Here is a 10868-nt window from a genome sequence, read left to right on the forward strand (position 1 = left end):
GTTGCTTTTTTGTCACATATGATTTGAATGCATAAAAAGAAATGAAGGTTAACTATTTAATAGCAGTGCTGTGTTTAAGAGCACAATGGCTGGAGTTTATTGCCGTGGTGTTCCATGAAATTCAATACAATGTTCAAGATGACTCCATGTTGTCATTAGAGGTCTTCAAAATATGGTTACCAGTTTAAAAAAAAAGGAGTATTCATGAACAATGGTATCCAGCCTTTTGTGACAATTTTGTAAGGCATATCTAATGGACATTTTTGCAAGTCTTCTTTTATTCCGAATTCTGAAAAAAATAAAGAGACAATTATGAGAGAAGCTGTTATCTGTATGTGCCATAGATACTAGAAAGACATCTGAGCAGCTTCCATTTTCATGGGTAAATAAGAGCACATTACTAATGGAAGTGTGAGATCAATTTAGTAGGAATATAACCATGTGAAGTCCAGACCCCTCAGGTTTAAGGTACTAAAGGCCCCTGTATCATCAACTTCTTTAGAGATAGTCTGAAAATCCTAATTTCTTCAACACACAACCAATAATACTACAGAAATTTCACTTACTTAAATGTCATTTTTCAAAATGGCTTAATAGCATGCTTTTCTCAGTTGACAGGGTCAGTACTAGAAGACGCATGGAAAGAAAAAGGAAAGACTTACATGGGTGACATAATACAGAAAATAGAAAATGTTGTCTTGGATGCAAATTGCAGCAGGTAGTAAGAAAATTTGATTTTTAACAGCATTCCTTTGTGGCTGATGATTATTCCTTGCTATTTCTTAAGGTTATGTAGTAAAATTGAGCAGTTCTTTATAGATTTTTGTTCATTCCTCTTGTCATTATGTTATCTGTAATACAACTTATACTAAAATATCTGTCATATTTAATTAATACAACTCTTGATCTAGTCTTGTAATCATTCTATCCTTGTTTTATAATTATCATTTATTTCAATGTATATATTGCAAAGCCCCAGGGCAAGTAAGTGTCTTTTGTGGATCCTCTAGAATAGAGATGTGGAATCTCCGGTCCATGGGTCAATTTGGCCCACCAGGCTGACCTATCTGGCCCACAGAGCCTCAGAGAGAGGGGCTAGAGAGCAACTAAGCCATAGCTCAGGCCCCTTCGCTCCTCTGTCAAAAGGCAATGGAGTAAGGGAATGGGAATGAACCAGCTCAGCACTGCTCCTCCCCAACATTGCCCAGGCAGGGAATGTGAAGGAGTACCGAAAGAGGATCCTGCAGAGAAAGATGGCAGTGAACTCCGGTCTCTGTCTCTGTCTCTGTCTCTCTCTCTCTCTCTCTCTCTCTCTCTCTCTCTCTCTCTTTCTTTCTCTCTCTCTCTCTGTGTGTGTAGTTTAAATTCTCCATGCAGAGAAGGGGAGGAGATTGCTGCTGCCTCTCTCTGCATTAAGAAACTGCGCAGAGAGTAGCCACAGTGGTCTCCTGTCCCTCTGTACACTGAGTTTAAATTCTTTGTGCACAGAGATGCAGGAATGATCACTCCTGTCTCTCTGCATGGGGAAAAGGAGTTTCTGCATGCAGCAGGAGGCATTGGTCATGTGTGCTTATGCACGAAGAAACTAACCTATGAGAGAATGGGGCTTCAGTAGGAGGGGGGAAGTAGACTAGGCCAATGTGTTGGGCTGACTAATTTGGTTAGGGTTTTAACTTTTGATATTTGGGAAGGGGGACATTACCTATCTTATATTTCCAAAAATGATAGCCCACCTTTCTACCAACTATGGCATTTAAGGCAGCTTACAAAAATCGGTAATACAACAACCAAATACGAAAAAGAAATCAATGCTAAAACACACACACAACTAGATGATATATAACATGAACATGTACCTGCAGAGAAACTAGCCAGACTGCAGAGGCCACCAGTGAGGGAGGAAGCAGCAACCAGGCACCTCTCCATCGTGCCTGGCTCCAACTGCAGCTGAGAGCCCCCTCCCTCCTGCTGCCAACTGTCCACTGTCACTGCTGAACTTTGCAACTAAGAATCTAGTGCCTGAATTTGCTTTCTTTTCCCCCTCCTCCTCCCTCCCAATCCCCTTTCCTTTTGTGTCATGTCTTTTAGATTGTAAGCCTGTGGGCAGGGACTGTCAAGAAATATTTTTGTAAGCCACCTTGAGAGCCTTTTTTGGCTGAATGGCGGGATAAAAATGCTTAAATAAATAAAAGCAATAAAACTATAACAAACCAATATTAAATTAACCATAAAAGTTTGGGTGAACAGGACCAATTTTGCTAGGTGCATGGAAGAGCACCAGGCAAAATCCATTGGAATAGATTACATGTTGAAAGGCAACTACAGAGAAGACCCTGTCCCTGGAAGTCAAGAGGCATCTGGACACAGGTGGTGATGATCTTAGCTGTTGGGCAGAATCATATGAGGGAAAGTGGTCCTTGAGACCATTTGCTTTGTAGTTCAAAATAAGCACTTTTAATTAGGCTGAAAAATAAACTGGGAGCCAGCATAGATGTTATTGGAATCCTAGATGGCTGTTTTAGTGTATTGTATTGATTTGTATTTGTGCATTTAATATTGTAAGGCCCTTTGTGAAAGTTTTTTTTTACTTTTAAAAGTAAAGTGTAAGTACCTACATACATCAATAAAGCATAGGTGAAACATGCTCATTATGCTGTCCTGGTTAACAGCTTGGCTGCAGCAAACACTTTTCAAAGCTTGCCTGGTATATTTGTCCCTGCATCTTTCGAGGAGGACAGGAGACAAATCTAAATAGATGTGCTTAACAGACCCAAACATTGGCCAGTCTTTAGATCCATGAGTGTCATATTTAATATGTATAGATGTTGCTGATGACTAATGCCATATTTGTATCAATTGCATGAGAGTATTGACTCCAAATTTTAAAAAAATGCACGTAAAAAATGTAAATGATTAGACCTTCCAAATTTAATTGATTTTGGCAATGAGGTAACATTTAAGTTGTGCTAGTGAGCAGCTATGAATGAGTAGTTTTGTTATTTCCCCCTCGTATTTGCTTCCAATTACATTGGGAACATACTGGTTTTTATTTTGTAATTTTGTCTGTTTCAGAGATGTAAAGCACATGCTTCTGAAACTAGTAGAACTGCGATCAAGTAACTGGGGAAGGGTACATATAACGTCAACATACAGGGAAGCAACTCCAGAAAATGACCCTAACTACTTCATGGTAATGATACTTGCATTTTTCTTGTTTCAGATAAATTTATATGACTGTATGTACAAATGCTAGGCATGTTAGAATTGGTGAAGGTAAAACTTATAAATAGGTTTGTTTGTTTTTTAGAATGAACCAACATTTTATACATCTGAAGGTGTGCCTTTCACTGCAGCAGATCCAGGTATGCCAACAATTTGATTTTGTTCTTTTTTAAAAGTCACAAAATAGTTATAGATCAAGAAGCTAATGAAGTCAAATGTCATTTTTTAAAATCCACTAATATAGTTTAAATGGGTATCATGGAAAGCTCACACCAGCCTTCCCCCAACCAAGTGTACTCCAGATATGCAGGACAACTCCCATTATCCCCAGCCATTAACCCTATGTTAATGTGTTGTTTTAAATGCCAAGAATCGTAGTCCAACACAAAAGGAGGGCATCAAGTTGGGGAGAGTTGTCTTAGACACACACCAGTCAGGAGACTGGACAGGAACTTTACTGTGTCTCCCTCAAGAGCAGAATAGCTACAGGAAACTCTTGACTTCACCCAGAAGCAGCAAAATCCACTGCCACCTAGTGACTACACTGCATAATGACACTCATCTACACAATGGCATAGCAAACCACTGCTGTTTTTCTCCTTTGTTAGCAAATTATGACTAATGATTAGCAAAAATTAGAGAAGTATACATTTTTCCATGATCTTTGTGAGTCAAAGCCTCTCACTATCCCACCTCTTTCTTTTGTTGCTGAAGCCTGTGTGTGTGTGTGTGTGTGTGTGTGTGTGTGTGCGCGCGCGCGCGCCATTGCACTCATTTGCTTAGGCACTGTGTTGATTTTACTAATCTTTTTAAGTACAAGCTAAATGTTTCTACTTTAGCCTTAGGTTACAGTCCTTTACATTTTTTGGCAGAGAGAACACTGCATGATTGCCTGGATGCAATTGGGCAAAATCAGAATCCTTTTAAGTAAAGTTTAGTGAGGACAAAATCTGATTGGGAAAAGCAAAGTTCATTATAAGTAAAGGTGATGAAATGGAATGCAACAAAATGATGTGTCTAAACAAACTCATTGGTGACTATACAGCTGCAGATTTAACATTAATCATATACTGATCTGTTATTTATTAGCATAAAGAAATTTATTACTGTTTTTGTCATGGATATAAATGCAGCTTAATAAACAAAATTAATGCTATTGCAGATTATCAAGAGAAATATCAAGAACTCCTTGAAAGACAAGATTTGTTTCAAGAGTTTGAAGAAAACGGAACGGACTTATCAGGAGCTGGAGATCCGTAAGTTCTTGTTTTAATCAGATGTTTTTATGCAGATATATCATCACTTCAGTTTGATAATTAGAAGTTCTGAATTCGGGTATCATTTTTCAAGAGCACTCTTGGCAAGACTTATTTCACTGATACTCACTGTGATGCTCAAGATATTTTTATGTGCAATGTCTTCTGCTAGTACTTATGCAGCAGTTTGCAGAATAGTAGTAATTAGTGGAAGGAGTTCACTCACACTTCTTTCGATTAAACTCTATAAAAAATTATTTTCTACAAGTATTTGCCCAACCTGTTTCTGAGCACCTTGGTTTGATATTTGGTGGTATGTTGTTGTATCAAATCAGCAGAAGCCACTTTGTTCATTGGCAAGGCTGCATGTATGTATAGGACTTTGATGTCTTCATATCTGGAGAAATATATATAGCTAACATCTGGATTTGTTGTAGGTATTTTGATGATGATGACGATGACGATGATGAGATGGACCCAGAAATTGAAGAAGCATATGAAAAATTTTGCTTAGAATCGGAACGTAAGAGGAAGCAGTGAAATGTTGCACGTTAATATTAGTGGTTTTCTTTTTTAAAAAAAACCAGCATAGGTATGAATAGCAGGTAGAATGGATGGGAAATCCTTGTAATGTCCATACCAAACAAAGGAAATTAAGTTTCTCCAAGTACTCAAGTTATGCAATTTCCATTTTGTTAAACAGAATCTGCCAAAAAAATGTAAACTTAAATCCTGTAACTTAAAACAATGTGTATATATCATAGTTTATTTTATGTACAGTTAAATAAGCAATGCTTTGGCTGGAACAAATTTTATTTGAAACATGTCACATTAATCTACAAATTTGAGGGTTATTGTATTAACGTTACATTTTTTCTGAAAGTAAAATCCCTTGAATCATAGACATATTGACTTGCTTTTGGAATGGTTTCGTATTGCCTTTCCTTTGTGAAGGACATAGCTGTCATCGCATATTTTTAAACTCATGGAATGGCAAAATAACCTTTTTTAATATTTTACAATCATGAAAATGGTGAGCACTGAAGGAAAATGCAAAAACTTGAAGAAAGTTTTGTTTTCGAACACTTAGATATTTGATAGGCGTTTTAGTTCATGCAACTGATTTTCAACAAATTGGCTCAATTTGGATGTCTTCACAAGAGTCCACAGTTCCACCGTACCCATGGTTTACAGCAGCCTTTCCAAACCTTGGGTACCCAGATGTTGTTGGCCTACAAATCCTTTCATCCCTGATCATTAGACATTCTGGCTGGGAATGATGGGAGTTGCAATCCAAGAACATCTGGAGACACAAAGTCACGAAAGGCTGGATTAGAAGATTGGAAGCAAGATGTCTGAATTTAGCCATTCTGTTATCCTCTCTCCGCCCCCGGCAGTACTCTTCAAAAATACATGAAATTGCTTTTAGGTTAAAGTTGCACAATAATGTGTGTTGCTTTGAAATACAGTCCTAGGATGTCAGCATTTCTGACACTCTTCAGTTTGGTAATTTAGGTACAATATACTATCACTTGTAAAAAATAAAACAGTTTTATATTAAGAAAATAACAAATTCTAAATAATTCTGCTGGTTAGTGTAGCTTCCCTTTTATTCATTATTTTTAAAATTTTGCCAAGGACACTTCTAATTTTTTTGTTGCTCATTTTATATTGAATAGATGAAGTAGAGTCTATTTCCTAACACCAAATGTGTGTTTTGAATTTCCCAAGAAGTAGGTAAAATAACTTATATGAAGACAGAGGTTGTAAATATGCATGTAAATAGAGCTGTTTAATATTGCACTGTTATAACATGGTATAATTTGTGTCTGTTAATGCAGTTAGCATCAACTTCATCTTCTGGTTGTTCATTTGTTTAGCTTCTTAGTTAACACCCTATTTTGGAAAATAAACTGCTTTGTTTTGTTGGGTATATTTTGTCTACCTTTTGTGTGTCTATTTTCATAACATCATGGGATGGTACTAGATCTTCCTTGCTTTTCTTCTGCTCTGAGCAGAAGATGCATTTTTGCATCTACAGGCAAGGGCACAGCATCACATTTATTAATCCTCTTTGAACTGGTATAATCAGATTATTATTATTATTATTATTATTATTATTATTATTATTATTATTATTACCCACCTCTCGGGAACAACAATAAACGATAAAATACATAAAACTGAATTAAAGCATTGTTAAAAACATCCTGAAAACATTCTAAAAACATCTTAAAATTCCACTGGATAGGCCTGCCAGAAGAGATCAGTCTTTATAGCTTTCTTGAATGCTAGTAGACTTCAGCAGACCATTCCACAGTCTGGGAGCAGCAGAAGATAAGGTCCTCTGGGTAAAAGTTGTTAATCTAGTTTTTGCTAGCTGAAGTAGATTTTTCCCAGAGGACCTGAGTGTGCGGGCGGATTGTATGGGAGAAGGCAATCTCGCAGGTAGCCTGGACCCAAACCATGCCAAAATAATGGCTCAGTTCAGACAACACAGTTAATGCAGTGTGAAAACTCCACTCAACTGCTGAGTTTTTAGGAGGTACTCCCCAGACAACATGTTCTAGCTCCACCCTTGTGCGACTGTGGGCTACCGTGGAGTTGAGTAAAATCCATTGCAATATTTGATTGACAGTTCCTCTGCCCTCTCTCCTCCCCCAGTCCTTCCAATGGTATCCCATCAGCCATTGCTGAAAAAAAATCCCCATGGTTCTCGTAGAGCGGCATTTGCTCCTTTTGCCACTCTTGTCAGAGAACTCTGTAGCCAGTGGGAAAAGTCAACTCAGCGAAATGGAAAACTCTACACAGTCCTCCACACAACATGCAACACAATGGTTGTGCAGGAACTCACCTCTGCACAGCATGGATATTCTGCATGGAGTGATTTCCCCAAAAAACTCCACCATTGTGTTGTCTGGTGGGAAAACTCCACGCATTTCTGAACAGTGATGTAAAAACTCCACCATGGAGTTCTAAAACCACCATTGAGAAACGTCTGAACTAAGCCAATATTGTGGTTAATTTGCAATCACCACCAACTCAGACCCCATCAGCATATATGTGAACTTAGGATTTTTGCCCCAGTATTGCATCCCTTTGCATTTACTTATACAGAAATACTTTTGGCATTTTTAATGTCATTCACCCAGTTGGGAGAGATCCTATGGGAGTTCTTCACTGTTCCATTTTAAAATATTAAAGAGAAATGTTTAATTTACTTTTTTAATACTAAACTCAATTTGATTTGATAAAATCTAATTGTAATTATTTTCCACATCATCCATTTTTATTTACTTACATTTATATCCTGCTTTTCTTCCAAAGAGCTCAAGACAGTGTACATGGTTTTCACAACCTTGTTCTATCCTCACAACAACCCTGTGTGGTAGGTTATGCTGAGAGAAATTGTTGGGTCAAGGTCGCCCAATGAGCTTTATGGCTGGCTAAGTATAAATTTGCACACAGATTTTCCTTGTCTGAGTCCAGTACACTAAATCACCACAGCAGCACACTTTCATCCACCCTTCCACTTGTCTTCTAAAATTCATGTAGAATTGTAAAAAAAAATGAAAAAGCACAGTCCTGTTTTTTCATTAGTCTCTTATATGTTGGTGAATTCTGAAATTTGATGATATGAGCTATCTAAGGCAAATTTTATGAATGACCAAAACTTAGATTCACTAGTGAATTGTCTCTGTAAGAAACATTGAGAAATGCCTGGCACAGTTACAGGTGGAGTGAAGGTTTGGATAATGCATGAAGGACTGAGGCTATGGAGGAGCTTCTATACAAGGCTTGTTTTGCAGCAGCAAAGGCAGGATGTATTAAAATGAATGACAAGGATGCCATTGGGAACAATGGGAGCTATTTGGAGATCCATAGGAAATAATGGCAGCTGTGAGTTATGATTGCCATGATAGGGCTTCACTGAAATCAATGCAAGCTACAAACGAAACAAGGGATTGATCCTGAGAGTTAATATAATAGGTCACGGGATAGAAATGAAATGAGATGGTTATGTTACTCTTCGTTTCATTACTTTTAATATTAATTTTGATGTGTTCTTTAATATGGTTTTATTATATAGCCTGCTTTAGAAAAAATGTTTTGAACAGTGGCTTGGAAATCTTATAAACAAATAAAACCATACTAACCGCATTGATGGAGAAATAAATGGAGAATTGCAATGACAAACCATGAGAGACTGGAATGACAGGTTTGGGCCTGGTATGATAAGAGCCAGGAACTGGACTGCTGGCCTCAGAGTAGAATGAAAAACCTAGCCTGGATTTCTGGAGTCTGGGAATCCTAGAATGACAGGCCTTGTGTTAATACAAGGGTGGGCAATTTGTGAAGTACTTCACAGAGTGCATAATTAAACTATGAGATTCGGTACCACAGGATGTAGCCATGGCCACCAATTTGGATGGCTTTAAAGGGGGGGAGTTAGATTCCTGGAGGATAAAGCTATGTCTACTAGGCCTGACGGCTATATGCTAACTCCATTATCAGAGGGCAGTAGGACTATTTATGCCAGTTGCTGGGGGAAATGGATGGGAGGGTGCTGTTGCACTCATGCCCAGCTTTTGGGTTTCCTGTGGGCAGCTGGTTGGCTACTGTATGAACAGAATACTGGACAAGATGGTCCCATGGTCTGACCCAGCATGGCTGTTCTTATGCGGCCTTTAACTCCCATCAGCCCTAGCCTGCATAACCAATGGTGAGGGATGATGGGAGTTGTAGCCCAAAACATGTGGAGGGCCGCAAGTTGTCCATCCTTGTACTAGAATTATTGCCCCTGGGACTGGAATTACAGCAGCTGTCAATCTGGTCTTTCATCATTATTTCCCATCATTTCTTCTTGTCAGTGTGGTGTTTAGGAGACATCTAAGCCAAACTCTTTCAAACTCTTTATTTTCCCAATATGGTTTAAAAGTCATATTAAAGTAAGCATCAAAATTAATATTTAAAAATCAAAACAGAAATATCGATGTAAGCCATCTGATTTAATTTCTATCCAGTGGTCCATTCTATTTACTTTCAGGATGCCTTGCTTTATTTGTAGCTGACGTTGAAATCAGTCCGTCACATCAATTGTTGTTATTTCCTAATATGCTTTTGGATAGCTCTCATAGGTTCCAGTGGACATTCCTGTAACCTAAGTAACTTAACTAGTTCGTTGTGTGGCTCCACAAATGGTAATGAGCTTGTTCAGGCCTCAAGTACAATGCAAACCTCTAAAAATCTATTTTAGATATAGAGTTGTATATAAATCTTGTAAATAAATAAATAAAAATACACAACTGTGGTCTGGGCAGGTGTGGAATGGTAGATTGTGTGGTGGCAATCCACCATTCCACACCTGCCCAGACCACAGGGCCATCATCCATGTGGAAGATGCATGTACTGCAAGTACACAAAACCCTGTCTTTTATTAATTCAAACAACAAGAAAGTAGTACACATCACCGATTTCTTAAATTGCCAAACAACAGGGGTTATAAATGCCATCTCCTGTCCTTGCAACAAGCTCTATATAGGGAAAACTTCTAGACCCTTAAAAGCACGGATATCTGAACATTTATACAATCTTAGACATCATAAACCTGGGGCCCTTCTGGTTGCACATTTTGTAGAAAAAGATCATGAACAAGGGTCCATTACTTTCTGGGCAATAGAAAAAGTGCCAGGAGAAGAACCCCTTCTCAGTAGAAGGGAAATTCACTGGATCTTAACTTTGAAATCGTTAATTCCAGGAGGATTGAATTAAACACTTGACTGGCATGTACCCAGCTGAATTGACAACTGCCTGCCGCATCATTAGGACAAGGAACTGCCCAGAGAGCTCCGGCTATTGGGCGGTATAGAAATGTAACAAATAAATAAATAAAAACAACAGAGCAAGGGATTTATTGTGTCTGTAATTTTAATTGGTCCACATGCATTAGGACAAAATTTATGGTATAACTGGATGTATATCTGTCGAAAGTTTAATTTAGAACGTAAGGAGTATTGAGATCTCAGGGACTTAACATGAGTGATAACAGGATCACTATCCTATTTGACATTCTAGCTAGTCAGCCCACACCCTTATCTGAGATAAGTACTGTTTATCCTTGAGTTACATAGTTAGTATCTTTTACAGTTTAAACAGTCCTTCTGAGGATAATACAGCAAAAGAGATTCTACATTTTTTTGATAAACGAATTTTGATGACGATACAGGTCAGTCTTTGTTATGTTTGTGTCTGTGGGAGAGCAGAGAACTAGGAGAAACTGGCAGCTAAGAACTATTTATTAAGGGAAGCTTTTTTCGTTTGGCGAGTAGATAACCTATGGGCCGGGGAGTTATGGCTATACGTAAGCTTACACAACACATTAAATATATT

At 38.1% G+C, this 10868-nt stretch overlaps 1 protein-coding gene across 2 annotated transcripts in view; it reads left to right on the forward strand.

Moving 5' to 3' along the window:
* Window positions 1-6411, forward strand: part of PAIP1 (poly(A) binding protein interacting protein 1) — a 28916-nt gene extending 22505 nt beyond the window's left edge. For both annotated transcript variants that reach the window (XM_063128101.1, XM_063128100.1), the window contains exons 7-11: window positions 612-718; window positions 3073-3190; window positions 3308-3362; window positions 4385-4478; window positions 4916-6411. In XM_063128101.1, the coding sequence (XP_062984171.1) occupies window positions 612-718; window positions 3073-3190; window positions 3308-3362; window positions 4385-4478; window positions 4916-5018 (477 nt within the window). In that variant the 3' untranslated portion in view covers window positions 5019-6411. The remainder of the gene's footprint in view (window positions 1-611; window positions 719-3072; window positions 3191-3307; window positions 3363-4384; window positions 4479-4915) is intronic.
* The last annotated feature ends 4457 nt before the right edge of the window (window positions 6412-10868 follow it).

The sequence above is a fragment of the Elgaria multicarinata genome, chromosome 6 (genome assembly GCF_023053635.1).
Source record: "Elgaria multicarinata webbii isolate HBS135686 ecotype San Diego chromosome 6, rElgMul1.1.pri, whole genome shotgun sequence".
Classification (NCBI taxonomy): Eukaryota; Metazoa; Chordata; class Lepidosauria; order Squamata; family Anguidae; genus Elgaria; species Elgaria multicarinata.